This window comes from Chelonia mydas, chromosome 1, assembly GCF_015237465.2.
Source record: "Chelonia mydas isolate rCheMyd1 chromosome 1, rCheMyd1.pri.v2, whole genome shotgun sequence".
Lineage (NCBI taxonomy): Eukaryota > Metazoa > Chordata > Testudines > Cheloniidae > Chelonia > Chelonia mydas.
This window is the reverse complement of record NC_057849.1, coordinates 61,291,471-61,307,072: the sequence shown is the minus strand read 5'-3', so window position 1 is coordinate 61,307,072 and position 15,602 is coordinate 61,291,471. Positions and strand designations below refer to the sequence as shown.

General features: G+C 40.8%; 1 protein-coding gene across 3 annotated transcripts in view; it reads right to left on the bottom strand.

The window, feature by feature from the left end:
• Positions 1-15,602, bottom strand: part of ENOX1 (ecto-NOX disulfide-thiol exchanger 1) — a 509,484-nt gene that overhangs the window by 4,851 nt on the left and 489,031 nt on the right. For all 3 annotated transcript variants that reach the window (XM_037894600.2, XM_043533288.1, XM_043533299.1), the window contains 2 exons: positions 5,121-5,223; positions 2,293-2,378 (listed from right to left, as the gene is read on the bottom strand). In XM_037894600.2, coding sequence (XP_037750528.1) covers positions 2,293-2,378; positions 5,121-5,223 — 189 coding nt within the window. The remainder of the gene's footprint in view (positions 1-2,292; positions 2,379-5,120; positions 5,224-15,602) is intronic.

Below are 15,602 nucleotides of genomic sequence, written 5' to 3'. Positions count from 1 at the left end.
CCAGAGAGAGTCAGTGTAAGGGCCAATCAATCTACAGCCAAAACGAAATCTGCTACATATTTTTCTTACTTCTCATCAGAGTAATTGCTAACAAGTTACTTTTGGGTAACGTGTGAGTTGCACAGCGAGACTGCAGCCAACCTGGATACTATGACATGATCATTCCTGCTTAGATTAGTAATGACAAGGTATCCATGGAAAGTAAATAAAATTAATCTCTGAGATTACATCTCAGGATCACGTTATTAAAAAGTAATTGGTTACTACTGTCAGTCACTTCAGAAGTAAACTCATCCGGCCAAATCCTGCAGTCCACATTTATTATCTGGCACTGATGTAGCCATGCAAATTTAAACAGCCCTTTACAGAAAGGGAGAGAGATGAAGGTCCATTCCATGAGGAGTTTACAACCTAAGTGTCTGACCCTGCCGCCCTTACTCATGTGAATGCTCCCAGTGAAGTCCATGAGACAATTTGTGTGAGTTAAGGCTGCAGAACTTGGCCTGAATTAAACACAGGAAATGATTCCAACCGGCAAGTGAGAGACGGAAAAGAGGCATAAGGGGTACAACAAATACCAGTCTGAACTGTGGTATGTGGCACACAGAGCTTGTATTTTAAATATTGATAATTAAGCAGGAGTGGCCAACCCTGGGAGAGGACAGCAGTTGAAACCTCATCAAAAGCAGTGGGTATTACAAAGAGATTTGAAAGATGCGTGAGGACGCTTGGCTGACTGGCAGAGCGAGTATATGCCAGAGATTTGGAACAGCGTGAAAAGAGGCACAAAAGCGTGACTGCGAGAAGATATGGAGCATCCGAGCACAGCATTAGGCGAGGAGTGTGGGGGAAAGAAGGGGCTGAGATCTAAGTGCCTTGGAAGTCAGGACCAGGAATTTGAACTCGATACAGAAAGAAATACGTCATCACTCGGATTTGTACAACTCTGCAATGAAAACACAGCCATCCAGTTACCCAGCCCTACCCTGCACCCATCTCCTTCAGGACAAGAGAAAAATGATGGCCTGTGATGCGCTGACAAACAGGCTGTTATGGCAGGAAGCGAGTTGCAAAGGCTCAGGGCCCTGCCAGCTCCCTTTTCTCTGTCACACTAATGGGGCTCTTGCTAAGGCATCTCCACTAATCTCTACCTTGCACTATTTTGCATGGAGGCCACGAAAGGGTTCTAGGGAGGGGTGGCATAGTCAGAGCAGAAGGAAAGGAACGTTAGCTGGGCTACAGTCCAAATGTTAGATAGATTGAAGAGGGGAGAGTCCAGGAGGACAGGAAGTGGGAGGTTATTGCAGTCAGTTGAAGTCAATAGTATAAGGGGTGCAGGATTTGACCCATAGTATGTAACTAGTTACTTGTATCTCAACAACCACATATGCAAATCATTGTTAAGTGCCTAATGTCTGCTTGTATTTTATAGCCACACCATGGCCAGTATTTAACTCCTTACTTCAGAATGAAAGGGTTTATTTAGAACCAAGTTATACTGACCAGAGGAAGAGATAATAGGAATATGAATTTCATTTATTTAATCAGACTTTTGTTGCATTGACACAGGCATCACCACATATAGCCAGTGAGCAAAGAATATTTTTCATAAGCACAGTGTCGATTATGTGGATGGGATGAAGTGAGAAGAGAGACAGTGTATTATCTATCTTACTGTAGTCTCTTCCCCTGGTCCATCTGCATGCTATAGCCTGAGGTGGTGACCACTTCTGTGGCTCCTCTGATAGGGCCTGCAGCCCTGTCAGTCCTTTATACTCCACTCTCCATTTGTATTGCATAATTCATGCTCCAAAGCGCACAGAGGGCTCACTGATCCAAGTATCAAGAGCATTCTCAGCTCTGAGGGGCAGCATCAGGGTAAGGTGAGGGACGCATTGCAGGGTACAAGGCTCTCTAAGAGGCACAGTCCCAAGAAAAGGTCTCTGTCTGGCCATCCTCTCTCCTTTTGGTGGCCAGAGCTAAACCTACATCTTAATTTATTTCCTACAAATTACATGAAGTAAATAAGAATCATGTTTCCTAGAATCAGCGTGGTGGTCTTTGCCATTTAATACAACAGCCTTCCTTGCCACAAAAGCACAGCAAAGTAATGAAAGGCAAAAGACCTCAGGTACATGTGTGTAACGTAATTTGCGAATGAATGAAGACTGCGAACTCCCAAGCCCCACATCCCATTACCTCTCTAATGGACACTCACGCCGAGTTTAACATGCAGTAAAAAACAAAACAAAAGTTCTATGAAGAAACCAGACTTTGATTAACATTGTTTACCCTAGAGTCCAGTTGCTGCATGTAAGACCAAAGGTATTCTATATTGGCGCCGAAAGGATGGACATGAAGAAATGTGGATATGATACCTGTATTAAAACAAACACACCAGGTATTGAAATCACCTGAGGCAATATATCGTATGTCTAAACACAGTAGTTCTGAATAAGTCATTGCAAGTCTTTCAGTCTGCGTTACGATTCTTATATTTCTTACACAGTTCAACAAACAAAAGAGAACAGTACATTTTTAACACAGCCATAGTAACACGATAAACACAATCGCTCATCTTCAGAAATGACAGCAGTTAGCAAGTAAGTGACCAAGGTAATATACAGATGAATAAAGGGATTTCTAAACAAAGACTTGCTGGAAACATTTCAATTACCTATTTTATGCTTGATTTACCAATATATAATAGTAGATATTGGAATGGAAAAATTATTGCTTTTTCCCCTTCAGTGGAAGCTCTGTTGTGGAAACGTTTCATATAAACTGTGTCAGAAACTGCACTGCCTTGAATTTTTCTAATAATTACGCTGTTGCTAGTTATGATAAGTGTTTAATCCACATTACCCCAAAGTGCTGCTGAGAGAAGCACAAATCCTTCCTGACATATTTACTTATTTTTTTTCCTTAAAAGGGAGCAAGCTCTGTCTTTCTTCATTGCAATTTACAAGATCATGTTAAAAGGTCTGGGAATAAAGGGCTGAGGAGGAGTCAGATTCTAAATCTAGAGGTTTTTTTCCTGCAGTGGAAATCAAGTGTCAGCATAATAGTGACGAATCGAGAAAGCAGGATGTTGGATGTCAGCATTGCTATTAAAAGCATTATCCCATTTCTCCTTCTCTACATGAACAGTGGGTATATGGAATGGTCATCAGCATGCATGTCACTAACTATTTGCTGAGAGTTGAATAGCAAGATTCAAAGATATTTTCAGCTCCCTTTGGTTGAGTTTCTTAACTAATAAACCTTAAGGGGGTGGTTCTTTATTTTTAAGGCATAAACAGAGCAAGAGCAAAATGGTTACAAATTACAAAAATGGGTCACTGTGTCTTGTGAACTGCAGGCCACTCTGCTGATACTGACTGAAATAGAATCACCGTTAGGTTTCAGCGTTTCCCAAACACTGGCAACACTAGAAAAAGATACGTAAAGCTTAACTCATTTTACATCATTCCTTTTCCTCTTTCAGATTTTCAGTTATGTTTGCAAATTCTAGTCCTGATCCTGCAAAAACTTACTTACATAGCGGGTCATCCCATGGAAATCAATGGAAATAGCCGTCCACAGTGTATAAACGTAAGCACACGTGTAAATCTTTGCAGGATCAAGGTCTCTGCCAATAATTGCAGAGATGGACCCAAACTAAATACCACTAAACTTTGACTGGATCTGTTGGAAATCCAAACCTGTATTCAGTCTTCAGTTTGCTAATGGCACCATCTTTGTTATAGATTGAACCAAAACTTCATACTCAAACACTTCCGTTTTGGGGTATTCAAAATCCAAATCTGATTTCTGTAACTATGGCCCATTTTTAATTAATGTAAATGAAATAAAAGGCTGCTTAAAAATATGCTTGTAATTATTGACTAGAGATGCATGATACCAACTTAGTAACTCAGCTTTTCTTAAGTGAATTTTAGTGCTTGTGAAATATTGACAATTCTAGAGAATGGGCAGATATAGGGCAAAGTCTCCGCCCACCAATCACCAATGTGCCTCATCCCTGATCTTGAAGGGAAAGAGTAATGTTGGGTTTCCATGCCCATGCAGTCCTTGGCTCCCATTAAGACCACCAGTTCTGATGATGGTTGTCTGATGTGGACATCTGACCATTAGGACCAGGACTGAGACCACATGCACACTTCAAATGAGCCATGGGACAGTCATAAAGTGGTAACTACTTTAGATAATTACCAAAGTGGGCTGGATTCAAATAACTGGTCACTTAGTGGTGAAAAGCTTTACATAAAATTCCCAATATACCAAGTCATCTACCTCAATTTATCTATGAATAAATCAAAGGCATTCATTTATAGTTACAGTTAAAAGGAAGCCAAATGCTGGGACCGAAATTATGTATGGAATGTCTGATCCAAAATTAAAAAGAACCCAAACTAACAACCTTATATATCACAATCCATCCTCACTGTATCATGTCATGCCAGTCACAGTTCATTTCCTGGAATGGACCAATGCCCGTTACCTATAATTTCCCTTTAAAGTTTTTCATTAGGTATGCTAAAGTATTAACTGTCCTTGAGCTTTTTCCCATACCTATTCTTGTCAGTAAACTGTCACCTAATGAAAAAAAAAAAAGGAAACTGTTAAGGGCATCCTTATTTTGTTCAATATTGTTTCTGTTCCTTTCTCTTACACCCATTTTGTTAGTGCAATGGGTAGATCACCATTCACACTGTTCTGTTCCATGAGACCCTGGAACAAGTAAATTCAGTCTCTATCTATTGTCACCTTACAAGCATAGAGGCAGATCCTGCAACTTGTCCTGCATAAGAAATGCTTATGTTAAAATTAGTAGGTCTTCATAGGTGAGTAAGGCTTAGTCATGTGAGTGAGCCTTGTCGAACTGGTCCTGTATCCCTTATGATCAAAATGTTTCTATTGATTCCATGTGGCTGTTCTGACTGTAACCCGTGTGAACACATGGGAATGATAAGCAGCACAGTCTTTAGGTTCTAATTCCATTAAGTCAACCGCACATGTACATTAACAATAAACATTAGTTTCAAGGTTGCTTATTCCACAATAATTTTTTCCTAGTTGTTATATGCAGTGATGAACTGAGTACTGAGTTGTCTTACCTATTAACAGCGCCTCTTTCTCTGATCTTAGACCTTGGCTTCGTTTCTCAGAATTTTTCTCTCTCTCTTGGTTGACCAATGCTACTGTCAACACATTGATTTCCTATGAAGTTTAAAAACAAAACAGGTGTTTATGTAGATTTCATTCATTTCAAGAAAAAACCTGCCTGCTGCTTTTTAACTCTCTCTATAAAAGATCATTACTTTAATTTACGGCTAAGGACAAAACAATTATAAATAATTGAGTTGTTTGCAGAATATTAAAGGCCTTTTTGAAGCACTGTTTCCCCAACTGCTGCAAGCAGAGCGATTTCCTGCATATAGTAGGTGCCAACTTTGTCACAGCATGCCTAGGCATGACAGACGGTACACACTAGAGAGGTTTAGAAAATTCCACTTTTACAGCAAGCAGAATGGGGACCTTATAACCTCCTAAGAAAATTTCAGAATAAAGACAACAACTAGGCAATATGGTTGGACTGTTATATTTACATGGCTTTTTGGCACTGAAGGAGGGATTTGACAGGCTGTGAATATTCCACATTTTTTAAATAAAAATCATTGTGACAAACTTTCTGCTCTGGTAATTGACTTACATTTTTAAAACTACCAGCATGACAAAAAGAGTTCGAAATGTGTGTGTGTGTTGGGGGCACTGTTGGTTCCAAGAAGCAGCAATTACGGTAAAATCTTGATGGACAGTCACCTAAGTAGCTGCTTCTCGGTAGGGCTGAGCACGAAATTGTTTTCCTGTTCTGTGAAATTTTTTAAAATATTCCTATCCCAAATTAGGACAGTCACAATTTTAGAAACCTTTGTGTCCCACAAATCCAATATTTTTTGATTTGGGTTAATTGAAAAATTTGGTTTTGATAATTTTGAAGTGATTTGTTTCAATTTTAGTCATTTTTTATTTAAATGTTTTTTACAAATTTTGAAACAAAAAGTGGCTTGGAACTAGAAAAAACTGAATTTTTCATTTAGAAAATGACAATTTCAAAATGATGTCTCAACAATTTTCATTTACAAAAAAAAATTAGAGTTGAGAAATTCCTGCAAAAAAAATTCTGTTTCAACTAATTGGCATTTTTTTGCAGGATTGTCAACCAGCTCTACTTCTTAGACAAGAAAGTCATCTTGGCATTTACTAACTTGTAGTACTGTCATGCAAATAATAAATGATAACATCATCATCATCATGATCCCTGGGATGGATAACACTAATGACACTGCTCCAGATACAACCCACAGCTGAAGTAAGTACTAATCTGCTGCAGACTTTGGGCAACAAAAAGGAGAGGAGGAAGAATACTAATGAAAGCCTGTAAATGTATCTATCTATGGATTCTGCAATGGGAGAGAAGGCCCGCTGAGCAGAATAATTGGGCTAGGAGGAAGATGAAGGAGAATACAGCATGAAGCTAGAGCAATGCAAGTCAGTAGAGACCGTATACATTAAGATATAATTTTTGTCTCCAAGGATATAAAAGCATTCTAAAAAGGGTAATTATGGAGAGGGAAGAGAGAGACCAACAAGATGGGCACTTGATAAAACAATCCCCCAAAACACCTGACTACCTTTTTTGGAAAGTTAGAAAGTTTTGTAGAGCGGTGATATAGGGAAAGAAACTCTACTCCCTTTGGCATTAGACAGCAGATGGTGTCTCATCTAATGGGCAGGTTCGAGGATGTGCAAAACCCTCGATATGATTTATGGAGCAGTGTTAATGGAGACTAGAGGAAGTCACAGGAAGTTGTTCTTGCTTGGATGGATGGTGGGGGGAGAAAGCAGGGAAACATTGGTAATCTTGCTAGTGACACAGAGGATGCTTAAAAAGCAGGTTGCAGGCACTTGAGCAATTAAGAGTGAATGGGTTTACAGGAAATAAAATTCTTCTGTGCAAGACTTGCTGTCCCAGAGAAGATGATAAAATGGATGAACGGAGCCATTTGTATGCATTTGATGGCCAATATGGCCAAGTCTGGCTTAGGGATTCATGCCATAGCAAAAAGAGGGCAGCTAAGAACTGTCAAAGGAGGCAGTAGCAACATTGGTAGGAACCAGGAGTTGAAGGAAAAGGAAATGGCCCTGTTCATATTTGAAAAAAAAAAATTCACCTGCAACTCATTCAATATTTGCACTTGCAATTATAATATGAGTAAAAATCTTACTAATTATGTGTCTAACTATTGTATATGCTTCAGACGCAAATTTGGTAGTTGGGTCTGAAGCCACTAAGATTTGCATCCACACAGTTCACTTGTGGGCAGGAGAAAAAATGGTGCATTTTTTGCAGGCACAAATTGTGTCTGCAAACAGGAAAATTACATGTCAGCCTGGCTGGACATTTACTCAGAGAGTGCTGGACCAGGCTACAACTAACTGGAAGGATCATGGGTTACAGAGTGACAGATGTTTCACCCCTGTGACATAAGCAGCTGCTGACAGCAACCAGCAGTCTCTGTAGCACTGTTGGAGAAACACTGCACTAGAGTATCTCCATTTTCCAGTACAGCTTTGTTCCACCCATAGTTCAGAGGCCATTTCCACTTGGCAGATGTTAGTTTCTGGGCCTTTATGCAGTCCCCTTTACCAGGTTTCATTATAACAGAAATAGTTTGCAACCATCTGTCTGTTACTGCAATAAAGGTGAAGAGTGTGGCTGAGCATGGAGAAATTAGTATTCATTAGAAGTGAAATGACCTTGGAAGGACTAAATGGAATATGTGGCTGTCATAAGCCAGGTTAAATAGCACTTGGAAGCCATTAGGGACATGGCCCCAGGAGTATTCATGAGTCACAAATTTCATCAGGTAACTGTAGAACATGGATGCATGACTAGAGTGCTGCAGCTAAGGACAGACTACATATAAGGCAAACCTTTCTGCTCAGTGTGGATGGAGTTATTCCTTATGGTGCTAGCACAATTACCAAAAAAAGGGACCTTTTGGTGTAAGTGGGGCCAGAGTATCACTTTAATTTTTTCTCAAGCAGATGATGAAAGGACTTGAATTCCCCTCCCCCACTTTGGTCCAAATGTTGTTAGCGAGCTGGGCCTGGGCTGAGGGGGCACGATTCCTCCGAGTCTGCAGATGCTTCACTTTTGGGGCTCCATGGTTTTGGATCAGATCAGTGGAGAGTCACTCTCGGTTGCAAGTCTGCAGGGATATGTCTAGGTAAAGTAATGCTGACATTCAATCATTATCTCACACAGGGTCCCACTCCACACACACAGGCTTTGGTCCCATCTACAGGCAGAGAACTAATAAGAGCCTAGCTCCTAAGGGAGCTGTGCTGCCAAAGGGAATACAGGGCCCCTAAGGAGTAGTGGGGCGATGCTGGGTTTCCATGCAGATTTCTTGTGGGTACCCTGAGAATCACGGGATTTCTCTGCAGCTTGAGATTTCAGCAGGGTAGGTCTCTGTCCCCTGCCCACTCTGTGTGACAAAACTCTCCTTCCCCTCTGCACCATGATTTTGAAGAAGCTTGTGGAGTTTCCCAATTCTCCCATAGTTTTTTTTCCCCCCACAGGAAAGCATGACATCACCCTTGGCATTAAATTGCCAGACAGCATATCACTTATATGATCAGACTATGGCCATTCCTTGCACTAATGCATGGATGTAAAGAGCCTTCCTCCTCACACACACACCCGCGTGCCCTCTTCCCTTGGGCTTAGCAAATACAGAAGCCCATGCATTTCCATGCATGCAAGGACATCCCTGTGCATGTTAACCACTCCAAAGAAGTGGGGAGTAGGTAGGGACATGGCACGTGCCCTCCCCTGGTACTCTTCCCTGCACACACTAGTCTACAGAGCTTTCTAAGGCTGGTACAGTACCTCAGTTCCTCTCTACTTTACCCCTTACTCAGGGCTGTGCTTGACAGGTAATATTTGGACCTTAACGTCTGTGACTTTCCATATACTGTTTGGAATATGGATTGGTTGTATGATCAGTCTGCAAAATTCAAATACCCAGAGAGTTTAAAAAGCCTCTGACTTACTTGGGTAATCCAAAGGTTTGAAAATTGTCTGAAAACCTGGGGGGAAACTATTGCTTATGGTGCATCTGGAAAATGCCTGTTCCCTGTGGCGTGGAGTGGGAGGATTCTACTGAATTTTGTGGGGCATGGAGAATATTATGCTTTGTGACGCACCCAGTAAAAGGTACACTTTGTGTGAGGTCACAGCACGTTTTGACATTTATACTGATGATACAAAGCCCGATTAACAGCTGTTTTGTGCAATTACGCCAACAGTAGCAGGAGAAGGGGAAGCAGAAAAGGACATTATGAGGTGTCTGGCAGTGCGGGGCACACAGGGAGCAACTGCAGAGGGCTGGCTGTGCATAAGCAGTTTGCTACCCTTTCTTATCAGCCCCAAGCTTTCTCTGAAGAAAGATGAGGAGGAGGGAAAAAGCTGTGTATCTGAAACAAAAGCAAGAGGCACGCAGGCCATCCAGAGCAGGGTGGAGATATGGTTAGGCATGTGAAGAAAAGGCAATTTATATTTTTGAAGGTGAAAAAAACACACAGAGCCAAATTCTGCTGTCCTCAGTTGAGCAAAACTGTTACCGATGCCAATAGAAGTTTTGCTTGGTTAAGGACTGCAGAATTCAGCCTCAGATTTTAAACATATGGGTGAAATTCTGCTCATTTATACCCATGCAATCCTAGTCATCTCATTGTAACAATGATTAGAATTTGGTCTACAGTAGGAAGATCACCTGTTTTCTACAGTATATTTCTTCTTATGTGGGGAAGAGACCTCAATATTAATGCAGACATAGATTAATACGATTGGTTTCAGAGTAACAGCCGTGTTAGTCTGTATTCGCAAAAAGAAAAGGAGTACTTGTGGCACCTTAGAGACTAACCAATTTATTTGAGCATGAGCTTTCGTGAGCTAAGTGAGCTGTAGCTCACGAAAGCTCATGCTCAAATAAATTGGTTAGTCTCTAAGGTGCCACAAGTACTCCTTTTCTTTTTATTAATACGATTATAACTTAATTTCAAACATGTTTTCACCTTTCCTAAATATTAAGATATAGCAACAAGAATGTTATAGCCAGGCTGCTTGGAAATACAACAATACATATATTTAGCTATTTATGTTACAAAGTGTTAGAGCTAATCAAAGAAATTCCAGAAGGTTTCTGCTTTTATCTCTCAAGGACAAGCCAACATTACAAAGACAGACCATTCATGTTTTAAGTAGAGTAAAAAGGAACGTAGGGTGTGTTATCGAGCCATAAATATACTTGTAAAGTGAGCCTACACCAACTCCTTCTTTTCTTTTCAAAGGAAAACTTGAGTTTAAACCTACACAAAGAATTCCAGAAATATCCTTATTGAAACTGATTTATTTTGTAAACACCCTAAAGTCTTTTTTCTTTGAACTTGGGGAACATTTATGGTGGGAAATGTTTTGCCGAAGATATTGGTTACTTCCAACTCACGTTTCCACTTAAAGATGAAAACCTTTGCTGTTTCTCAAATGTTTAAGATGGCATAAGCTTTCAAAATGTATATTGGAAAATATGTTAAATCTAAATGTAAACCTTCATATAATAACTGCCTGATAGCATTGTTGTATGAATAATAAGATGTTGTATGTATAAATATAGCAAGCTCATTTGATGCAAAACTAATTACTAATGTAAGAGGCCATTTAAGTGCAAAATATTTATATTAATGGAGAATGAATTAGTTACAGGCACTGCACAAGCAAACCCTCACCAACTCAGGAAGACAAGAAAATTGGTGTTCCAGAAATTGTTCTGCAGAGTCAACAACTATTAAATATTTAAACTAAAGTCTTTGTAAGAGTTATTTAATTTAAAAAGTCTCTTCTGGGAGCTAAAAACTTGTGTATAAGGACAGGAATGTTTGGACTGTTTGAAAAGAATTTCATTTCCTCTCAAATGCTAATAAAATCAAGTCTCAAAAATGGACTGAATACAAAGAAAGAATTAAAACGAACTTTAAAAGTTATCTGGATCTTTTTTGCTGGGAAAAGAACAAAGGCAATTAAATAAATGTTGCATATTCATTAAACGGACTGCATATTCAGGAGCTGAAAGTGTCAGCTAAGCCAACCCTGAAGGCATGATGCCAATGAAAGTGATAACAACCAACTTGAATTTAAATAAGCCTGAGAGAGGGGTGTTTTCCTATCATTTCATGAAAATAGGAAGGAGAAGAGTATAAAAGACTCAGAAGTGAGCATCCTACACACCGCCCCTCTGCTACTCCGCCTAGACAGCAAGCACTCCATGACTCATCCGGTCCCTTTTTACAAGCATGCTGCCACAGACAGAGGAGACTCAGGAAGAAACCAACCCAAGGAAAAACTCCTCAAGACCTCAACATGGATTGATGAGAGAAAGTTAACTAAGACTGCCAATGGATTAGATTTAAAACTCTTGTAATGATTTTACTGGGCTATGCAAATTCTGTTGTAACTTAAATTACTATGTCAGGTTTCAGTGTAGCAGCCGTGTTAGTCTTTAGTTTCAAAAAGAAAAGGAGGACTTGTGGCACCTTAGAGACTACCAAATTTATTTGAGCATAAGCTTTCGTGAAGTGAGCCACGAAAGCTTATGTTCAAATAAATTTGATAGTCTCTAAGGTGCCACAAGTACTCCTGTTCTTTTTAAATTACTATCAGTTTCTCCTGTTTAATCGCCTGGAGCAGAGATAGAGGCTAGACATTGGTAAACAGCAAAATAGTGGGATAAAGCTGGATTGAAGATTCTTAATATTTGTAATTGGCCTGGCTTAGGACAGATCCTTAAATGGCTTCTTCAAAGTAATTAATTTAAAAATCTTCTTGAATTTCATAGTTAAGATTGCTTACTTTGTCCAGCTATAAACTGTTTAGGTTATTATTAATAACTAGACAGATTTCATTTGCCCCTAAACAAATTATTTTTCTCATACATAAACAGTTTTAAACATCTAATAAGATACTAAAACTGAATTCACAGTAATTGTGGACAACAATATACTTTGGTCTTCACTTACGAAGAGAAAAGAGCCCCTCAGATGCGGTCCACTCTCAAAGGTGTAATTTCTGTTAAACGCTCTCCGCAGAGAGACATACACAAGAGTTTGTAACAGAAGTAACCAGTTTATTATTTGTGTTTTGTGTAATGTTTCTTTTCCTGTCTTTAATAATAAAATAGCTATGGTTAATAATTGTGCTTATTTTGCTTGATCATGGATGTCCCCTAAAGCATGGAAAAAAGCTGGTGTGACTAAATAATGGGAGACATGTCCCTGAGTTGGCAGTAAGAGAAACAATTAATAGAGCTGGCCTACCATCTCTTGTTTCTCTAAACTAACCATTTTTAGAATAAAATTACTTGGGATCCAACAGTTTTAAAACTACCTCTTTCTACACTACACTTACATATAGTTTTTTGTTTTGTTTTTTTAACCCTCGTACAACCTCTTTTGGCTGCCCCAAACTTTAAGTGCTGCAACTCAGTTTTCATTTCTTTCAACAATTGCTGACAATTGGTTACATATGTCTCCATAGCCACACAGAGTAATAATTTAATCCTGGTGTGCAGCTTCTATTGGGTCTAATTCAATGTCCACTGAAGTCAGTGGGAGCTTTTCCACTGACTTCAGTGCTCATCGGGTCAGGTCCATTCTTAGCTTTCAGGGGACACACAGATTAAGTTTGGTCAAACTGGACAGTCTCTACGTAAAAGAATAAATGGACACAAATCAGATGTCAAGAATTATAACATTCATAAACCAGTCGGAGAACACTTCAATCTCTCTGGTCACACAATCACAGACATGAAGGTCGCTATCTTACAACAAAAAAACTTCAAATCCAGACTCCAGCGAGAAACTGCTGAATTGGAATTCATTTGCAAATTGGATACTATTAATTTAGGCTTAAATAGAGACTGGGAGTGGCTAAGTCATTATGCAAGGTAGCCTATTTCCCCTTGTTTCTTCCTAAAGCCCCCCCCCCCCCCCGGACGTTCTGGTTAAACTTGGATTTATGCTGGAAATGGCCCACCTTGATTGTCATGCACATTGTGGGGAGAGTGGTCAGTTTGGATGAGCTATTGCCAGTAGGAGAGTGAGTTTGTGTGTGGGGGGGGGGTGAGAAAACCTGGATTTGTGCTGGAAATGGCCCACCTTGATTTTCATGCACGTTGTAAGGAGAGTGGTCACTTTAGATAGGCGATTACCAGCAGGAGAGTGAGTTTGTGTGTGTATGGGGGTGGGGGGGTGAGAAAACCTGGATTTGTGCTGGAAATGGCCCACCTTGATTACCATGCACATTGTAGGGAGAGTGGTCACTTTGGATAGGCTATTACCAGCAGGAGAGTGAGTTTGTGTGTGTGGTTTTTGGAGGGGGGTGAGGGGGTGAGAGAACCTGAATTTGTGCAGGAAATGGCCCACCTTGATTATCATACACATTGTGAAGAGAGTGGTCACTTTGGATGGGCTATTACCAGCAGGAGAGTGAGTTTGTGTGTGTGTGTGGGGGGGGGGGCGGAGGGTGAGAAAACCTGGATTTGTGCTGGAAATGGCCCAACTTGATGATTACTTTAGATAAGCTATTACCAGCAGGAGAGTGGGGTGGGAGGAGGTATTGTTTCATGGTCTCTGTGCATATAATGTCTTCTGCAGTTTCCACAATATGCATCCGATGAAGTGAGCTGTAGCTCACGAAAGCTCATGCTCAAATAAATTGGTTAGTCTCTAAGGTGCCACAAGTACTCCTTTTCTTTTTGCGAATACAGACTAACACGGCTGTTACTCTGAAACAGATTAAGTTGCAGTCCCAAACAATAGGAAAGAGGATGATATTTACACACCTCTACTTTTCAACATGTTCTCTCATGATGGCCATGCTGGATTCTTTACCAGTTATTTGATTGAAAGTATTCTGACAATTAGAAAGTCTCTAATATTTGAGTGATATAATTATCTTGCTGTTGTGATGGAATCTAGAAAAACATTGGTTTTGCTTTAGCAGAAGAACTATTAGCAGAGGGCTGCTGCAAGGCACACAATGCTGGTTCACTCCAGTTTAAGGGTCTGTTTACAGAAGGGATTTAATGTGAAGGTTTTTGATGAGCATCTGGTAATCTGCAGTATGCAAGTCTCACCAATAGCATGCATATGGGATGCCTGTCCAATTTGCGTCATGTGAACACACGGTGGCAGTTTGCTGAGAAGTGAGGGAGTAGCATTCTTGGGGTCTATCCCATGGTTCTTTGCTTCACAGCCGAGCAGTGTGCATTGTGGATTTGTTTTCACTGTGAATTGTAGTATGCAAAGCAGAAGCCAGGCAGGTTGAAATAAAAAAATCCCGAAATCATGTTTCCACTGTCTCTGCCCTATTCTTCCTTTCTGGGAGGGCTAGCACCATTTTCAAATTGTTGTCTGCCTGCAGGGACCCAGAAATGCACCATGCTGCTATGGCAGCAAGTGTGAATATGCAGAGGCTGCTGGGGCTGTATTACAGCATTCAAACCCGGGCACATTCTGCATTGGCCTCTGTCCACTGCACCACTGAGCAGATGGTGCAGGTGTGGGTGCAGGAGAATGTTCAGTGGCAGAATCAGTGGCTCCTCCAGGTAGCAAGAGAATACCGTGAAGCTTCTTGCAGCAGGATGAGGATGCTGAGCTGTTGGAACTAGAGGACCACTTCCTGGATCAGCTACCCAGCATTCAGTGCCATTTCTGGGACCGGCAAACCAGCATGGATTGATGGGAGAGAATCATTCTGCAGACCTCGGATCACCAGCAGTGGTGCGAGAACTTTGGGATGGGGAGGGCTACCTTGATTGAGATCTGTACAGAGCTGTAGTGACAGTGTACCAAAATGCAGTGCCCCATACCTGTAGGGAGGCAAGTCATCATTACCATCTGGAAGCTGGCCACCCCAGAATGTAACTGGTCTGTAGCCAACCAGTTCGGCTTGGAGAGATGAACTGTTGGGACCACTCTCATGCAGGTCTGCTATGCCATTAAAGTACTAGCTAGCTGGGTTATAATGCTCAGGAGATTAGTGATGGCTTTGCACACATGGGGTTCCCAAACTGTATTAGGACAGCTAATGGAACCAATATGCCTATCATTTGCCCCACTGCCCGGGTGCAGAATTTATAAACAGAAAGGGGTATTTATTCACAGTGGTCGACCACTGCAGCAGGTATACAGACAGAAACGCAGGGTGTTCTGAGAGGGTCTATAATGAGAGGATCTTTCAGAACTCAGTTCTATTTAAATTAATGGAGAAAGGGGTGTTTGCCCCCAGGACCACTATGGACATTAGTCATGTGGAGACCTTTCTCCAGGTAGAGATCTCATCCTCCTGAGATCCCTTCTGCCTCAGCTCTGCTAGATTTTCCCCTTTGTGTTTCCTTCCTGTGCTTTTTTAACTACCCCTCCAAGCTGACAGGACAATTAGCTCCTTAATGCTCCCAGCCCCAAGTCTGATT